This window comes from Typopeltis vanoorti, chromosome 10 (assembly GCF_054136105.1).
Source record: "Typopeltis vanoorti isolate ZY-2024b chromosome 10, IOZ_Tvanoo_1.0, whole genome shotgun sequence".
Lineage (NCBI taxonomy): Eukaryota > Metazoa > Arthropoda > Arachnida > Uropygi > Thelyphonidae > Typopeltis > Typopeltis vanoorti.
Window position 1 is genome coordinate 5,533,322 of NC_143558.1, and position 20,580 is coordinate 5,553,901.

The 20,580-nt window shown below is 35.5% G+C and overlaps 1 protein-coding gene across 2 annotated transcripts in view; it reads left to right on the forward strand.

Moving 5' to 3' along the window:
* LOC150102145 (DNA polymerase eta-like) overlaps positions 1-2,492 on the forward strand; it is a 111,893-nt gene extending 109,401 nt beyond the window's left edge. For both annotated transcript variants that reach the window (XM_090399260.1, XM_090399262.1), the window contains exon 11: positions 831-2,492. In XM_090399260.1, the coding sequence (XP_090255386.1) occupies positions 831-1,938 (1,108 nt within the window). In that variant the 3' untranslated portion in view covers positions 1,939-2,492. The remainder of the gene's footprint in view (positions 1-830) is intronic.
* Positions 2,493-20,580: the final 18,088 nt, after the last annotated feature.

The window sequence follows — 20,580 nt, forward strand, 5'->3', positions numbered from 1 at the left end:
TAGTAATATGTAATGGGACTAAATATCTTTGTTCTATAAAAAACAGGTCAAACTAGACATCATTATTTATCATCACCAGGTAGATTGTTGCAAAAAATTGCACCAGTTCTGATCACAAGTATTTATATGTTCATTCAACTTTAAACCAGTTAACACAATCTTGGCATTCACAACATGTTCTGATAAAACTTTCACTCACCTACCCACCATTTTTCATGTAAAAAAAAAAAACTCCTCATTCTTGCCCATCACTTATAGAAATTCTGGAGATGGTTCTTGTTCTTTCTCCACAGTGTGCATAATATATGAGGTAATCTGATAAACTCTTCCTTATCAACTTAAAACTTGTTCTCCATCTATCCACTTAACTCTGTAATTTACATGTAGTCATCTGCTCTCCATAACAAGCATTCCAGTATTGATAGTATCTTACTCATCTCAGGACCCTCTGTAGTTTCCTTATCTTGGAGGATACTAGGTGACCAAATTTGCAGACAGTAGTCTAAGTGTGATCTGATCAAGGCTTCTTTTGTGCTGGTATAATCACTTCCTTAGCAGTAATGTGCACTTTGAACGTCTGGTCCCTGTCTACCATCATCTCTAGAAGCTGAACCTCATCGACCCCTTAAGACAGTTCCATCAATACTGTACACAGCTTTACACTTCTTGCACTCCACTAATTAAATTAATCTAATAAAATATTTTATTACACTTACCAGAACATAAAATTGTTTTTAGTTTAAAAATGTTGTATATATATATATATATATATATATATATATATATATATATATATATATATATATATATATATATATATTTTTTTACAGGTCCCCTTGTATTTTAAATCTCAGTATGTCAGCTGGAAAGTTTTATGATAATCTGGATCATAAAACAGCTAAAATTCAGGACTATTTTAAATACGCAGCATTTTCAAAACAATCCTGTTTAGGTGCTGAGACAGCCATAACTGGTGTTCAAACTACAGAACAGACACCCTTTAAAAGAAAACAAACTGAGAAAGTGATAAAAAAAGAAAGCACCAATAATGTTAATATTTCAGATACTACTGCTGGCAGTGAATATTGCAAAATGAATATTGTCCAAGAGAATTCTGCTTGTGTATCGTACAGTTTCAACAGTGTGAAAGAGAAATCAGTACTAACTGATACAAGCCAGGCATTAAATACAGCTGGCACAGTATGTGCTTCTTTCTGCAGCGATTCAGATAATTCAGTTGAAAAACCTACTGAAATACTCCAAAATAATGCATCTAACAATTTGCAGAACATATCAGAAACATCGAAAAGTAACATGCCTACTGGATTCTTTGCACGTAAGATGGCTGAACGTGCAGCATGTTCTGTGGATAGTGGAGAGATTAAAGCAGATTTAGCAAAAAATGCAAATCAGACACAGAATATTGTTATTAATAAAGCATGTTCTGAAGAAATTAAAGAAATTGCAAGCAAAGACTGCAGAAGTATTCAAACACTCACTACCATTAAATTAGTTTCATCACTTAATGAGATTAAAGCTGAGAATCATAATTCAGAAAAATTACATGAACTGACAACAAAAAACATAGATCATTATCTTTTGCCATGCAGCAGCAGTAGTAGTAATACAGATTCTGAACAGAGGCATGCATCTAATGTACAAACAGCAGACTTGGATTCTTTGAATATAATACCAGAAGTATGCACGAGATGTAGTACCTGTGGGAAACAGATACCGGTATGGGAAAAACAAGAACATGAAGATTTTCACTTAGCTACAGAACTTCAGAAAGAGTTAAATGCTCCTGTCTTACCTCAGGTTAAAAATAATGGAGCAGGAAAGCCAACAGGTATAAAAAGGAAACAGAAAGAAAAAGCATCCAAAACAGAAAAGAAATCTAAAAGTGTTAGTATGACTCTGGATGCATTTCTGAAATAGAACATAAATATCTCCTAAAATAAAAACTTAATTTATTAATAATGTACAGTAAAAAAGTCACTTTCTTGTATTTATTATGGAAATCTTATTTATTTTTATGAAAATATTTTAGCAATACTGAGATAACAACTAAATGTGTTGTTGCTTTATTTCACTGTCTACTGTATATTTTTATAGACACAGCTGAGCTGTGCTGGTTAGCTATTAGCTAAGCATTCTGATCTTCAATTTTACTTTCGTAACTATTATATTGTATTAAAATTAGTGAAGTGATTTTATCAAATATTTTACACTTGTTGAACGATTTGTAGCTGTTGTTTGAATTAATTGAGAAATGTCTTTGAGCATATTGCATTAGTTGAGTGAGTGGCATTTAACTAGTCGCCAGTGAAAGGAGGAGGTTAGTAAATGTTGAGGTTATCACAAATATACAGTATTTGTATAGAGTTTAGGTTGCAAAACTGTACATAGTTTTGTAATCTGAATTACTCAGATGTCCCTAATTTAGTAATTTAAGTACACCAAACATGAAACTGGTAATGTTTTTCTATCGTGTCCAGATTCTTAACAAAATATCATAGATTTCTTTACATATTTGAATGAGACTGTTAAAGTAATAATTTATTTGGGATTATTGTTATTTATTATTATTATTTTTATTTATTTATTTTCTGGCATGTTTGGAATTTAAAAAAAAAATAAACTTAACAAGAAATAATAGCTGATGTATATAAAGTAGGTTGAAGCATATCTAAGTATCTGTGGGAAGGTTTTGGTATTGAGACCATATTATAATATAAATAAGGAATTGTTTATTAAAAATAAGCAATTAAAACCTGACAAGTTTTGTACGTCATAAAACTTGCATCATCAAGGGTAGTGGTACATGAAAGTTTTATGCAACAAAAAACCATGTTAACAATTAATTATACATATTAGTTTTTTTTTGATAACTGTTAAACATAATTGATAAACCAGAATACAAATGATAAATTCATTACTGTATGCGAGATGGAACATTGCTAGTTGTTGCTATCACACATGCTATATCCTAAGTCTGTGGCAATTAAATTTTTGATGAAAGCAGACCATACTTGATGTAAAATTAACCCTTGATTTTTATTGCATTCTGTAGAGATCTTAATCATTTGTAAGGATTCTTTAAATTTTCTTGTAAAACAGTTATTATCAATCCGTGTGTAGAGGCTTAAGTGCTGTGAGGACATCATGTTGGAGGCTTAATGGATTGTATACAGCACTCAGAGTGTTTACATTCCAGGCCACCTACAACTGCCCTTAGAGGGCACTCCACCTAGATAGGACTTTAGTGTCACCCATGTGGTTGGGCTTAGTATTGTTTGTTATTTGTATTTATGTTACATTAGTTTTTTTGTAATCCCTGAAGATGTCTCATTGACTGAGATGAATTATAGGAAGAATTAAATTCTGTTTTAATCCTTTTTGAGTGCTATATACAATCCATTAAGCCTCCAACATAAAGTTATTATCAATATATGACATCTTTGTTTGTTGCCAAAGAGTACTTGATGGCCAGTAGTGGTTGTGTGGAATACCAGGCCCGAGTTGTGCTCTCTTCTTTTTTCGACATCCTTTCAAGCATGTCAATTAAAAGGAAAGAAGAACTGCACTACCTGAAACAGAACCTCGCACTTAATGGTTTTGAACCCAAGATGATCAGAAAAATTCTTAATACATCTCCTGCAACTCTCTTACTTAAAAAAGATTTCAAGAATGCAATCATGCTATCTTACATCAAGAATGTCACAAACTGGCTGCATTGCTCCACAAGTACAACATAATTGGCTTTTTTACCTTTACAAAAAAAATCAAGATTCCTACATCCACCAAAATCTCCACATTACCCCTTGAAAAAACCAGGTGTCTATGAGATTCATTGGTCTTGTGCCATTTGTTATGTAGGCCAAACAGGAAGGTCAGGAGAGATCCGCATCTCTGAACACATAAAAGACAGTGAAAAAAGAAGAGAGCATAAATCAGGTCTAGCATTCCACACAACCACTACTCCCCATCAAGTACTCTCTGGCAACAAACAAAAATGTCATATATTGATGATAACTGTTTTATAAGAAAATTTCAAGAAACCTCACAAATGCTTAGGATCTCCAATGCAATAAAAATCAAGGCGTAATTTTACATCAAGTATCGTCTGCTTTCATCAAAAATTTAACTGCCACGGACTTAGGATATAGCATGTGTAATACCACAATATGTGATAGCAACAACAAGCAATGTTCCAGTACACATATTACAGATGTGAAGATATCAAAAACATCTAATATGTGTAATTAATTGTTAATAGGCTTTTGTTGTGTAAAACTTTTATGTACCACTACCCCTAATGATGCAAGTGTTATGATATACTAAACTTGTCAGGTTTTAATTGCTTATTTTTAATAAACTCCTTATTTATATTATAATGTGGTCTCAATACCAAATATTTCTCACAGAGCTGCTTAACCACAGAAACCCATATGTAGATCTCTAGGTTTGTCAGTTTGAATATTGTTTTCTGTTTGAGCACATTTGTTTTATTTTTAGGGTTTGGTTACCCACTTATAAAGGGTTTTGTTTAAATAATTTGATGCATTTTGTTATTTATGTGATTAAAAGAAAGGTGGCAAAACATTACACAAATTGTAAAAAATGCATATTATGTATAGAGTTTGTGAAAAAATCTATATGATGGGAAAATATAATGAAAATAGTGTAGATAATTTAGTCATGGTAAGTTACTGAAATCCAAAGCCATTTGAAAAGTTTTTTAATTTGGTGATGTTTGTTATTGAATATCCTACAATATTAAATTTCCAAATGTCTGAGCATTCTTTTTTATAACATATGCATTATGAAGGTGAAAAAATATAAGTTATTTTCCATCTGAACCAAGAACTGAATTCATTTTATCTGTCACATAGATGGATAAATTGAATGCGTGGACTTATTACCTAGTTTTTTGTTTAAGTTTTAATTTAAAAAGAAGTACAGTTAACAGTCACCTTTTGGCATAAAACATTAGTGTTGATGCAGAGTTTAAGGTGAATAAGGAAGTTATTCTTCCACTTTATAAGGCTTTAATGAGAATCACATCAGAACTACTCTGTGCAGGTATAGTCACCTGGGTCCCAAGGTGATAGGGAGTGGTTAAAAAGATTCAGCAATGAGTAGCCAAGATAACAACTGGCCTCTGGAATTTTTATATAAGGACTGTGAGAGAATGTGACTTCAAAGTGTGGGGAACAGGCAAAGGAGACAAAATATGATGGAAACATACAAGTTAGTAAGGGAATCATTACAGTATAGACACGAGTGAGATTTTGCAGGTTATGAATGGATGGTAAAGAACTGCTGCCCTTCCAGAGTCATCCCTGGTGAGATCCAGGTTCGTGTGGTCAGTGTGTGTGTGGAATGGGTTACCATTTGTTAAAGACACACAACATTAGATGTTGTGTGTCTTTAACAATTCTATTCAAGAAAGAGATTTAAGTATGATCATCTAAATTTATCCTCCTTCAGTGAGCCTTTGAATTCCCTGGAGAAGCATTCATAATAGTGTTGTTACTAAGGTACTTTGGTCATTACTTTTCAGTAGTTTATCAGAATAGTGTTTTCTATAGTGGGAGTCATCTGTATATTATTGTTGTTGTTACATTCATAAAATAAATGTCTATATAGTTCACTCCTTTTCAGGTGCTTCTGGTTTGTAGCAGCAGCATCCAGTTTAGGAAGTCAATAAATATGCCTGAGGCAAGGCAGCAGTAACTGTCAGTACCTCCTTTTACAAGTGGAACTCTAGATGAGTGGAATGATTGTAAAAAAAGTTATCTTGAGCACTGTCAAGATAGTGACAACTTGGTCAAGGTATTGTGATGCATTAAGCAAGGGGAAACTGCTGCATTATATTTCCAAAGATAAGTTGTTATAAAAAAGAAGCATAAGAAAAGAGATAGACTGACAAAAATGGAGCTTTGAAAAGAAGAGGCATGTTTGGAAGAAGAGGTAGCAATGCCCCTTCAGTTGTCAACAGGTGAAATCCTTGCATTAGAATTGCTACTTGGAATATAAGAACATTAATATGGATGGGAAAATTGGAAAAACTGAAATGTGAGCTAAGCAGATTGAACATTGACATTATATGTATATCTGAAGTAAGATGGGAAAGAAATGGAGAGTTTTTGAAGTGATGAATATTGTCACAAAAGAGGACAAAAAAGAAAAAACTGAACAGCTGTAATCCTGATAGAATAATGAACACTTTTTGCTTATTAATCATGGAGCCAATAAACACTTATATTACAAGTGTACATGCCAACATATCTGATACAGAAGAAGAAGTAGACAATGCATGAGATCATAGACTACTTGATATTAAGTGAAATATGAGATCTTGGTATTAATTAGAATTTTAATTCAGTAGTTGAAGGGAAAGCATACAAATTAGTTGGAAATTTGGTAATTGGTTTGAGAAATGGAAGAGGTGAAAAATTGGTAGAGTTTTGTAAACAAAGAAATCTAGCTATTAGTAACACCTTCAGTCAAGTTCATAAAAGAAAATGATACACATGGAAAATGGCAGGTGATTTAAACATCCAGAAGAGCAAATTAACTACATAATTTGCTCCTGAGTAAGCTTTACAAGAATCTTTTAATGTTTGCCCAGCAGCAAATGTCAGCAGGGATCATAATGTAGTTATGGCTAAGTGTAATTTTAGATTCAAGCAGTGAAATAGAAAACGTTTATGATATAAATAAGCTAAAATATACAACTATAAAAAAATTAATATAAATCCTTTAGAGATGAACAAATGAAAGAGAATAAGCAATCATAAAAATTGTTGGAGGGGAAAAATGGTCAAGTATTGTTTTCTTCATCCTTTGTCACCTTGGGTGACAAAGAATGAAGAAATATGATAAGAATGATAAAAGGAAAGGGGAATATTTAAGATTAAGAAACAGAATTACTTTAGAATACAGAAAACTGATGGAAAAATGGATGCATGGAAGATGTCAGGAAATCAAAAATATGATGAAAGAGGAGAAAATGGACATTGTTTACAGATCAGTAAAAGAAATGCAATATTGTGGGAATATCAGAAGTACCGTGATAAAAGATCTAAATGCTAATATCTCAACAGATCCAAAAGATACAGAAAAGAGATGGCAACAGTATTTTGAGAACTATACAATGGACAGGATTTATGTGAACATAATGGTTAAAAAAGATGATGATTCAAGTGTGTTGGGGAGGTGGGGGATGATATGATATTCTAAGAGAAGAGTTTGAAATGCACTTTTTACTAGCTAAACAATGAAAAACCACCAGATCAAGATTGGTACCAAAATGTAATTGATGAAGGAAGCTGATGACATGATAAATTCTGAGTTTTGAACTTATTAAAGAAACAGTGAGAGACTTCAGAGTGCAATAATCCTTACATACCAAAGAAAGCTAATGATAAATTATAAACAGTATTATACAGTTAACTTCTTGTCGCATGCTTCAAAAATCCATCTCAAAATAATACAAAACAGAATAAGAAATAAAATAAAGCCTAAAGTGAAGAGTAGTTTGGATTTAGGAAAAAATTTAGGACTAGGGAAGCGATCCTTGCTTTAAGACGAATCATGAGAATGTGCATAGGAAAGGACACGCATATTGCTTTTGTGGATTTAGAGAAGGCATTTGACCAAATAATTAGGTAAAGTTGTTCAAAAGCATGGAAAGAGCTAACATAGTTATACCATATGTGACCTGTACTCAGAACAAACAGCTAGAATCAGAAGAGGTGATATCTCTGAAATTGCTAAAAAGAAAAGAGTCAGGAAGAGTCGCTTCATATAACCACTTCTATTTAACTTATATATTGAAAAGGCTGTAAATGAAATAAAAGTGAAAATAGTGTATAATATACTCATCAATGGTCATAGCATACTCTGTATTAGATTTGTAGATTATTATTATTATTATTACGGGCAACTCCAAGGAGTCAACAGACTCATCAAGGGAGGCCCTAACATCATGTCAAGAACAACTATTCGACATTCACAGAGTATCTATCATACCTCGCCTTGAACTCATGCACGGTCATAGTAGCACCAACAACAGACTGGCAGCTTATTCCACTCATTCACCACTCTCCAAGTGAAAAACCTAACTCTAACACTCCTGCTAACTGCATTCTTGCCCAGCTTCCATGTGTGGCCCCTAGTCCTCCCACCACCGGTCCTGTTCTCAAAAATATCTTCTGGATTAATCTTATAGAAACCCTTCAGTAATTTGAATGTCTCAATCATATCACCCCTTTTCCGCCTATTGACCAATTTTTGCAACCCACAAATCTTCAACCTGTTCTCATAAGGTTCATTCCACACACCTGCTATCATCTTGGTCACTCTTCTCTGGATCCTCTCCACCTCCTCCCCATCAAGAAGAAACCCTGGTACCCATATCTGGGCACAGTAGTCTAGATAGGGTCTTATCAAGGCTCGATACAGAGAAACAATAACTTGTTTGGCTCTGCTTGTTAAAGTATTTTTTAGAAGCCAAGTGATTTGATGAGCTGATTTAGCCACTTTTGCAATGTGTCCCCTAAACTTCAATTCCCTATCCACCAACACCCCCAAATACCTGGCCTCATCAATCTCCTGGAGTACGGTTCCACCAGTGTGCTATACTGCTGCTAATCTTTTCACCCCAAAATGCATAACCTTACACTTTGTCACATTAAATTTACATCCATTTTCCCTAGCCCAGTCTTCCAAACTATCCAAATCATCCTGCAAAATGTTGACATCCTGTGCACTCACAATTGCTCTACCCAACTTTGCATCATCAGCAAACAAGTGAACATTTCCTCTCAGATCCTTTCCTATATCACTGATGAACAAATTGAAAAGTAGTGGTCCAAGAACAAAACCCTGCGGCACACCACTAGTCACAAGCCGTTTTTTGGACTCAACTCCTGAATAAACCACTCACTGGTATCTCTCCATCAACCACCCTCCTATCCATCTCACCAACCCTATATCCATCCCTATCTGCTCCAGTTTACTGATTAGAGTTTCATGACAGGATACCATGTGGTATCCTGTCAAAGGCCTTGGCAAGGTCCAGTAGAATCACTGTAAACCCATTACCGTTATCCAGTTCAGCCGTCACTGTGTTATAAAACATGAGCGAGTTACTGAGGCATGATCTACCCTTCACAAAACATGTTGTCCCCCATAAATATCCCATTTTCATCTATCCAATGTTGTATTCTTTTCTTGACTAATTTCTCCAAGACCTTGACATGATTACTGATATGCTAATCTGTCGGAAATTTACAACAGCAGTCTTGGAACCTACTTTATGCAGTGGAACTATTTTCCCCTCCTTCCACCCTCTCGGGACTAACCCAGACCCAAGACTCAAATTAAACAAAATAGTCAAGGGTACTGACAATTCTTTAGCCGCTTCATGTATGACATGAGCTGGTATACCATCAAATCCCACAGATGTATTGACATTGAGTTTTTGCAATACTCACCTCCATTTCATTCACCACAATTCCCGTAATCTATTGGTTCATTCATTTCTGCAATGTCACCACCTGGATGATATATTCTTGCAAAGTGCTCGCTCAGTAACTCAATTATATCAACTGATTCAGTTACCTCCTACCATCGGCATTCTTTAAAATCATTCTGCCATATACATTTTTTTTTTACTTGCAACATATCGAAAAAATTGTTTAGGATTAACTCTTTAGCCTGCATGGCTAATGTTCTTTCGTAATCCTTTTTTGCTTTTCTTACCACACTCATTACCCTTCTGGCCTGCACTTTATACTGTTCATGTGTCTCCAGTCACCTTTCTCCTTAAATTCCTTCCATAGTTGTTTCTTTTTTTGCAGCTCAAGCTTAATGGTGTTATTCATCCATTTAACCCCTACTTGATTTATTATTCGGACTCTAGGTATACAGTCAGCCATTGCTTCATGCAAACACTTCTTAACCGCCTCCCATGCACTGTCAACTTCTAGCACTTGCAGTTGTACATGCCATGGCACTAAACCATTCAAACTCCTAAGCTTGTCATACTTACCAGCCCGATAATTCCACATGTACCCTGTCTTAATTGTAAATTCCACACCTTTAGCCAACTCCCAAGTCAAGACTCTATGATCACTCTCACAAATTGGTGGCAATGTGGTCATATTAGTTACAGCCAAATCCTCAGATGCAATTACTAGGTCAAGCACTCTCTGACCCCTAGTATTTTCCATTACATGCTGTCGCAGATAGTTATCCCTTAATAACCGCATATAATCCAATTCCTTCCTCCCGTGTGTCCTCTCCTCACTCCAATCAATGCTGCCATAGTTGAAATCTCCCATAATAATTACCCACCTTCCACTCGTTTCTTCTATTTGCTTGTGCATACTATCTCCACTATCTTTTCCATCACGTGGTCTATAGCAGCACCCAATTGTATATTTTGTTCTGCTAGCCACAATCTCACACCAAATGGTCTCAAATTTGCTCTTTTCTCTATCCTGCAATTCAACTTCTATTCTCCTTGGCTGCAGCTCATCAGCTATCATCAACAATACTCCTCCCCCTCCCCATGTGTAAGGCTAGTAGCGAATGACATCAGAAGCATTCTTTTCAACAACTCTGAGGCTATGTATGTAAATGACTTTTCCATCTTCCACCAAAAAAAACATTACATTTGCTGCATATATTACTCATACTGCCACCACCATTGGAGATCTTTGCTCTGGTTAGATTTAATTCTTCTGCAGTCATTAGCAATATTTCATTGAACTTCTTCTTCTCTGCCTCCCTATGCAGTGAACCCATCACATTCTGTTCCTGCAACATTATTCTGCTATGTCAGCTGGGTCTCATTAACACCAATAATTTTGCATCTTATATACCACTGCTAAGAATTCTTTCCATTTATTTCTAATTCTTCTGGCATTTTTAGGCATGATAGCAAACCACTAGTCTGTAATCAGTATTCTGGAAACCTTAAAACATGACCAGTTCAAATAGGATCAAAAAATATCTCCCACCATATTTCCACAGTTTTCACTTGTCTTTCTTGAGAAAAAGACCCCCACCATTCCTGGGATTCATGCCTAGCATACTTTTACTCTATCATTACACTTGCAGTTTCAACCTTTTGCCAGACTGTCTTCAACAGACTTACAATTTTAATATTCTCTCTTTTAAGATTAACAAAGCATTTAGATTTATCTTACTTTTGTGTAGTGTCATGTAGTAGCTTGTGTTCTGTGCATATGTATATTTTCCTGATGATGACCTCGATATAGAGGTCGAAATCTAGTGTTATTTTCTTAATTATAAGTAAATTTACCTCCACTGTGTGTTTGTCTCCATAAATTCTTCACTATGAATCACAGATTCGACTGTTTGGCTCATCTCATATCATCCATTTGTTCTACTTATTTTTTTTTCCTTTAGGGGTTTCTTTATGCTGTGTGAAATAGTTTCCATTTTATGCGATAAAACTTCGAGAAAGTTTTTTTCAGTGTGAAAAGAAAATCCTGGTTGCAAGTCCTGTCTATACTTGGGAATGCTTGAAAGCAAAGGATTGCTGTTCATAGATTTGATTTTCTGGATTGAGAGGAATTAAAGCAGCTGTGAAAAGGGTGCAAGAAGAGTAACAAAGATAATACTGGAATTATAGAATGTAATTGCAAGGACAGATCAAGCATATGTGTACTGCAGACACTGGTAAACAGTACACTTCTGAAAGGGTGTTATAGGTTATCAAATGATGAAAATTTTCATTAAAGGTGGAGAGAGGACAAGAGAAAATCCATGAAAGTTAAGTTTGTGTGTGTTTAAGGAAAGAGATGAGAGCTAGATTTTTTTCTTTTGCAGAGCAGTGAGAGAGTTATTAAAGTGGTGAGCACATCAAGTGTGAATGAGTTTAAGAGAAAGTCTGGTATGGGTGATCTGTGGCCTACCTCGATGATTCCTTGACTCTCTAGGGGGTTCTCTGATGATAATGATCATCTTTAAAATGACATAACATTTTAAAACATAACATAACTTAATTTTGAAAGCCTGCTGATTATTAAATGCATACTGAAAAGAAGACTTGACCCATCTTTTCAGTAATTTTTGTGTGAAAAACTGACATGTACATGGCAAGATTTTGCAGTGGGTACATAACATATTTCAGAAAGCCTAATCAGTAGGACATATTCCAAATAACTGGATTATAGTTTTCAATATTGAATGTGAAATTATAGAGGAATTTCTTTATTATTCCAAGTAAAATTTATACCAGTGTACTTAAGATGGATCTAAGAAAAATTATTAAGAGAAACTTTGGAAAGAACAAGCTGGGTGTAGATAAAATAGAAGTTATCAAGACTACATTTTTATTTGAAGGCAGATTGTTGAGAAATATAGTAATAAGGATGCTGTTCAAAACTATAGTTATATCGTGTAAGTAACATTTTACGGCCCTCTTTTCTTTATGTAGATGATATACTCCTAAATAAATCCACAACAAGTAATCAGACATATATTTAACTAAACTGAATAACTTGCAACAATAAATTGGACATGAAAATCATCAATAAAAACTTGATTATGAAAATAGGCAGGAACATGAAAAATATTACATACATTCTCTGTGGGGAACCTGTAGAACAAGTAAAATATTTCTGCTATTTTGGCCTAATTTTTAGTATAGATGCAAATTAAATATGGAAGTAGACAACAGAATTAGCAATCTGGTATATCAGCGGGAACCATTTGAAGTTTATATGGAATACGAGAGAAGTTAATCAAAACATGAAACTGGCAGTAGACAAGGCAATGTTCAAACCGGTTTTAAGGATCTGAAAGTTAGGTTTGAAATCATTTTATCAAAGTTATGAAAAAAATTTAGATAATGGGCAGATGGTATTAGTGACAGAATCATATTAACCACCTTACCGGCCGTTATGGATCAAATACGCATCCGCATACGCTTCGTATCCATCATATATTTCATTGTTATAACAATGGTATTACAATTTTAATAAGCACTTCGCATCCATGATAACGTGAACGTCTATAGACGTCTTGGCCGGTAGCGTGGTTAAGAAATGAAGATGTTAGAGAGGATCCTGACATTATTAGTTGCCCACATTCATGCTAATCTAAGCTGGTATGGTCACCTAAACAGAATTGAAAGAGGACTGGTTAGCAACACAGGTGTCCATGCTAGTTTGGCAGGAGGATGGCCAAAAGTGAAATAAATATGCATACTCGAACTGCATCTGAAGTGAAAAGTACGGAGGCATGTTCAAGTTCATCTGCTGGATCAAGAAATGTAAATAGTGATAATATTGAGAATAATGTTGATCATCAAACATTGACTTTGAGTCACATTCTGAAAGTAAAAAATTAAGTGAAAGACTTTTTATAATGAAGATTATTTGAGTTATCATTATATTAAATCTGCAGTGACCAATGAAAATGACAAATCTCCAGTATATTATGCAATGATATTCTTGCAAATGAAAACTTAAAACTTTCAAAATTAAAAAGCCATTTGGAAACACACACCATGTTGAACTCGCTAATTTGTATATTTGTCAAGATAAAAAAAGAAAAGACTGTGCCCATAAACTTATGGGTACAATTTCTTAGTCATTTTATGACTTAATAAGGAAGGCTTATCATATTTAGTTGCATACTGTGTGATAAAAGAGAAAACGGCTCGCATATCTGTTGAAAGAAAAAGTATTCTTCCAGCATGTATTGGATATATATGGTATTTAATATTTATTATCAAACACATATGATGTTTGTTAAATCACTTAATAAATTAAAAATTATACCTCTTAGTGATATCTCATCGAATGTGTAACATTACAGAAAATTTAGAAGCAATACTAAGTTGGTTACAGTCTGGTATAGATTTTTAGATCCAACTTGATAAATGCATTGATACTGCAAGTTGCACAGCGCTTTTAGTTTGTCAGATATGTGTGGCAAGATGGTTTTGTGGAGGATTTGTGTTTCTTAAATTTTACCTTAACTGGATTTAATTATATTTCCAAAATTGGAAAGTGTATTGTTGGTCAGTATAAATTAAATTGGAAAAAATTAAAAGAATTACTAATGATGGTAATCATTTGTGCAGAAAACATAGTGGACTTATTAAAAGCTGTTAGATGCCAATAACAGTGCTATTCGGAATTGCTGTTTTATAATCCCAAAGTTTTGGCATCCAAAGGAATTGTACTAAATCTCATAGGTATATTGAAAAACAATGTAAATTGTCAATTTTATTAAAGGAAGCTCACTGAATAGTTTGTGAAATATTTTTTTCAGAAATGGAGCTCACAATATCCACTTTTTGTATCGCACTGAAGTTCATTAGTTGTCACAATGGAAAGTACTAACAGGATGTATGAACTCAGAAATTAGATTTACATTTTTTTTTTTTTTTTAGCTGAAAAGAAATCTCATTTAGCAAATATTTTTGAGAATGATGTTTGGGTTAACAAAACTGACATATTTAACTGATATTTTCAGCTTTTTTAAGGAACTAAATCTGAAACTACTTGGGGAAATCAGTGATATATTCCAACAAATTGATAAGACTTAAAAGTAATCACTCTGGCTATCATATGTTCCCAACATTTGTTGCAACATATCAAAAAAGAATGTTATTAATGAAGATAGTTTGAACAAAATAAAACTAGAGATTGTTACATCTCACTTTGTCTCATACTTGCAATCATCTTTCCAGAAGAGAAATTTAAAAGCATATGGATCTTTTATCTAAGCAAAAACCAAAAATTCATGTTTCAAAACCCTGAATCAATAACTGAGTTAGACTTCTTGCCTCAGTGAACTTTTACAGCTTAGTTCTTCATTTACACTGAAAAATGATTACAGGACATTAAGTTTATCACTTCAGATTAAGATCAAAGAATTTTCACAGCTTAGCAGAAAGTGTGTGTTGCTATTAAGTAATGTAACTTTTTGACCAACAATCTATTTGTGTGAACGTTGGATTTTCAATCTTGAATTAATTGAAAACAAAAAGGGGGGGGGGAGTAGTTCACTAGGTACAGGGTGTTCGGGATAAATTTGACAGTTTCGTAAGGAAAAAGAAAATCTTCTTTGTATCTATTAAATTTAATGAATTGACAAAAAAACATTACAGGCAGAGTTAATTACAATACTATCAACAAGATTTACTCAAAATAACCACCATTAGCATCGATCACAGCTTCAATTCTGCTTCGGAACCTCGAACAAGCTGATGCTACAGTCTCCCTGGGAAGGGCCGCAAAAACTGTTTTAATTTTATCCATTAACTGGGCTTTTGTATTACTGGAAGTGCGATTGGTGTCTTTTTCAACTGCGCCCCATACAAAATAATCCATGGGGTTAAGGTCTGGGGAGTTTGGAGGCCAAACATTTGGACTGGTGAAGTCGTAGAAATTTTCAGACAACCATTTTTGACTTTTCCCAGAGGTGTGGCAAGGGGCCGAATCCTGCTGCCATACATACGGCCTACCATTGGCTACCCTTGTTATCCAGGGCTTGACTACAGTTAGCAACTCCACGAACAAAGCCCGAATTCCAATGCCAGGGTTCTTCAACACCTGTTCCTGCAGATTTGCGAGGAATTCTGCTGTACGAACGCAATCAGATCGTCTGCTAGGGATCTTTCTTCTTGCTACATCCTCGTAGTCACCATTGCAAGTCTCTAGTTCATGCCTGATTGTTTTTACTGTATTCAGGGAGCATTGGGCAGCAGTCGTAATATCCTTATTTTGATGGCGGGCACGAATCATCATGATACAAGTTATTCTCTTCCATGATTCAGGTGGGTTCCAGCTATCTATCCTTTCTGACATCTTGTATATGAATGAAGAAGGGTCCAAACTTTTAAATGAAGAGAAGTGTGTGTTAATACATGTAACTTACGGAAAAATATAATTAATTATAAATATGTCAAATTTATCCCGAACACCCTGTATGTGCATAAATTGTCCTCTTGTAGGTTCCAGATTGGAATTAACTTATGAGTAATCACACCTGTTGCATTAAATAAGATATTCCCTAATTTCTGTTTTTATATTGTTTTTTTTTCTGTGTTGTATTTAAATGTTAATAAAATCATACATGATATTAACTTATGTTTTTGTGTTTATTATATGTGATAAGGGCACATTGGTTTGTGAAACTTTTGTTATAGTTTAGTGTGTACTGCATTGAAATGCAAAATATATTTCTTATTATAGGTCATGATTAGAAATGTTTGAAAAATGCTAGTGTAAGTAATATGATTTCTGTTTGGTCCCATGACCTAGACATTATATTCGTGTTTAGTGCATTTAAATAGCTGTCATTCTAAAATACTTTACCTAGTAGAAAATCAGATAACTATCCATTCTTCCAAGATAGTAATCATCTTTCAGATGGTTTATCTTTTTCTGTTTATAATAAAAAGCCTCCCACATACATGTACCCCAGAAAATACTTAAATGCGACAACCATGCCCATCGGTTCCCAACTGGTGGTACGCGTGCACCGCTCAGGGGTACACGAAAAATAATCGGTAACGGAAAAACAATAAATTTCCACTATTTTACATTAAGATAGGCACTGAACAAAAGCATCAGTATTTATAAACAGCTATTTTAAAAATAAGGGGTAGATACAATTTAGAGAAAGGGCTTAAAAGGGGTACACAAGTGGAAAAAGGTTGGGAACCACTGCTCTAACCCAAAAATACATTATCTTTAATACACTAATACATAAGGCCAGGTGTCTTTGTTCCAATAACATACTCTTATTCACAGAACTCAATTATCTTCATACTTTTTAACCAATGGCTACAACCCCTGTAAAATAGGATAAAATATTATTTCTCCCATTCTGTCCCTCTTGACATACAGATTACAGCAAAACAACTTCCATTCCCTATATTCACGGTACATCTGAAAAGATAGCCATAGTGCTAAATAATCTTCACATCACTTTTTCAAAATTGACTTTATCTGTTTTTCTAATGACAAATCTCACTCCATCCTAACACATCCAAGTGTGTGCATGCACAAAATGCTCTGAGCTTGAAGGTTTTTTCCCTTTACTACAGATAGACATGAAGTTCTGCTAACATTTACTTTGAAGAACAAGAAATACATATTCCACCATCAGTATGTCAAGTCAAGACTGGCAGACCACATGTTAAAATACCCTCTTGACATAGGATAAAATGGAAGTAAAGTATAGTGACACATAGGAGCTGTTAAAATTCTGAGAGACTATTTTTGGTAGTAGTGCAGTCATCTACCATTTATCCAGCCCTTCAATTATCAAAACAGCGAGAATAGCTGAAGGGTTGGATAATTAAAGTACTATTACATGGTGCTCTACAGAGCAGTTGGTTAATTGAAGGGTAATTGTGTTGAAGTCTGATAAGCAGTAGATTAGTGTATATAGTATCAGCAGTTAAACACTTTCTGAACCCAAAACGTTTGCTACAAATTTGGAAGATTAAGGCTTCATTCAACCTAACAGCCATAAATTACTTTAAATCCAGCCTAAAAGGTATCACAATATGATGGGTGTTCTTTTATTCATTATAATAGTTGGCCAAATGATCAGCGTATCTGCTCTCCAGCCAAAAGGCTGCGGGCTCAAATCCTGACATGGATGTTTGTGATCGTCTGTGAAAGTGGTGGTAGAGAGCAGTAGATGGCATTGGTGTAGTTGTGGTTCGTTGTAGTTGGTGGATTGAGTGGTGGGAAAGTTGTCGAGAAAGTGCCCTCTCTCGATGAGTCTGTGGACTACCTGGAGGTGTCATACAATAATAATTTAGAAGTTTCCACAACTTATATTAGTGCCTTGTGTACTATTCACAAGTGTTCTGCCATATTTCATTAATTTGAAATTCATCAGAATAACAGCATCATGATTTGTGGTGTGTGAATTTTTTCATGTCTGTTCCACACATGAAACGCCACAAGACCAATAAGCACATTAATGCTGTGTGTGGATGTGAAACTTGTTATGTGCCACGAGTTTCAAGCTGGACTGTAAAAGGGTATTGGTTAGCAGTGGCCCTTGTTTTAATTATTTTGAAGGGGAGAGGAGGATAATGGTGGACAATTTAGCAGAGCACTGTCCATGAAAGTATCTGTAGAAGGGATGCTAGGTAGAAACTATATGTCTGTGAGAGGGTGATTGAAGTGAGATTTGTGAAAGGGCAATCATTAATTAGCCAGATTGCTTTCTACTGGATAAAATCGAGCAATATTAGAGGATTTTGGTACATCACCTCAAATATGGGAGCAACATTCCATGGCTGGACAGATTTGGACTTTGTATAGAGTTAGCAGGTGTGAAGTGACGTACTTTTTCACACAAGACACTAAGTTTTTTGGCAACTGCAGAAGCTATAGTTGAAATGTGGTTGTGAGGGGGAAGATCAGAGGTGCAGGTCAGTCCAAGAAGAGAGATCTGATCGTGTTTGGATCTCGGTATTACTGAAGGTAAGGGGGAGGGATGCGAGAGATCAGACAGAACTGAGTTCTGGTGGCATTAAAGTTTAAAAGGTCCTTGCCCCACTGGGATATAGCTAGGAGATCTGAGTTCAGGTCCCTGGTCGTGGTATATCTTGAGGAATCTAATACTTGAGCACTGCAAGGTTTGTCGAATGTAAAGGAGGAATGGAGTGTACTGTCATCAGCAAAGCTATGGATAGGATTGGAAGTCTGAGAGAACAGGCCATTTATGTGTAGAAGAGGAAGAAGGTGGATGAAAGTACAGAACCCTGAGGTACTCTAGCATTGATGAGGAAATCTAAGGAGAGTAAACTGTCCACCATAACATGTAGTGGGCGACTATTGAAAAAGTTGATCCAGTTGCAGAGAGGAGGGCAGACCATAGAATGGCAATTTGGTGAGTAGTCCCCTGTGTCAAACCCGATCAAATGCATTTGAAATGTCAAGTGCAACCACATGAGTTTCTCCAAATTTCTCTATGTGCTGAGTCCAGAGGTGGTTGGAGAAAGCCAGATCAACTTTAGATTGTGAGTGGCAGAATCCATACTGCTGGTCACTGATTAGTTGATGTTTCCACATGGTTCAAGAGTTGGTTGTTGACTTCTGAGAGAACAGAAGTTGGAGCAATTGGATGGTAGTTCGTTGGTTGATTTTTATTTCCTTTCTTTTGGGATAGGCTGGATGTGGACCTGTTTCCATGTTGTAGGGTAGATGCTAGTTGAATAGAAGATATTGAAGAGGTAATACAGGATAGGTGTTATCTCTAGGGCATGATTTCGGGACTGGATGCCTTGTTTGTGTTCATCAGGTTATTAAGGATGCTTCAGATTTCTTTTTGGCAGAAGACTATGAATAACATGGAGTCCTTCTTGGTGGAGTGGAGCAAACTCTGCTCAGGTCATCAATGCAGGAACTGGAAGAGAAGAGTGATGCCAGTATGTTGGCCTTGTCTTTAGGTGAGGTTAACTACAATACTATCTGGATGTAAGAGCAGTGGAAATCTTAGTAGACAGAAGTTGTGCCCAATGGCCTTGGGACCAAAAGGAGCAACTGCCATTTAGGTAGGAGGAAAGTTTGCAGCATTTGGCCCTTTCAAATTTTGATGGGCTTGGTGATGATTCTTTTACAACTGTTGTGAGCTGCAGTATAGGCAGAGTACCAGCTGAAGTTTTGGTCTTGAGTCATTCATGGTTTAAGTAGAGGTTTCTTCTTTTACAGCATTGGCACACTTTTGAGAACCAAGTCTTAGATGATGGCTGAGAATTTCGAGCAGAATAAGGGATGAAAGCCTTCATTCCTGTGAGAATTTTTGTCATTTGGTCTGAGCAGGTGTTTGGATCATAAGAACTGTAACAGTAGTCAGACCATGGGAAGGAGGAACAGAAGTCATGGAGGTCCTCCCAGTTGGCACCATTGTAGTGTCAAAGGACACGATACAACTGATGAGTGAAGGTTCTGTGGCAAAAGAGACATGAAGTTATGGTCTGAGTTTCCAAGAGGAGGACCGACAACTACAGTATACCTAGGAGAGTTTGTTAGGAAGAGATCAAGTGTGTTGGCAAATTGGAGGGGGTTGTCCGTTATTCTGGTAAGAAGATTGATGATGGCGAACACCTCAGCATCCCTGCCAGCTTGATCTGTGAAACTGGAGAAGCAGAGCCAATATGAGCTGTGGACATTGAAGTTCCCTCACTGTTGGTGGTGTTTAGACTGCAGAAAGTCAAGCTTTAGAGAGAGAGAGAAAGTTGAAAAGGTCAAAGTGGTTGATAGAGTTTGGAGAATGATAGAGGGAGCATACGAAAAGGGCAGGTTGATTTGATATAGAAATTTTGAGTGAAAGCAGATCAAACAGTGGGGATTCAAGGATTTGCAGTCTTAGCATAGCATGTCGGTTCTGAAGAATGCACAAGTGCCGGCCTTGTGGAGGAAAGAACTGTGTAGCATAGTTTAGGCAGTCGAGATGTATAGTGGCTGTTTCAGGTTGCCAGTTGCAGTTCTGAGAGGAATAGTAGTTCTGGTTTAGATGATGATATGGTAGTGCACATTGTTTATATTGCTG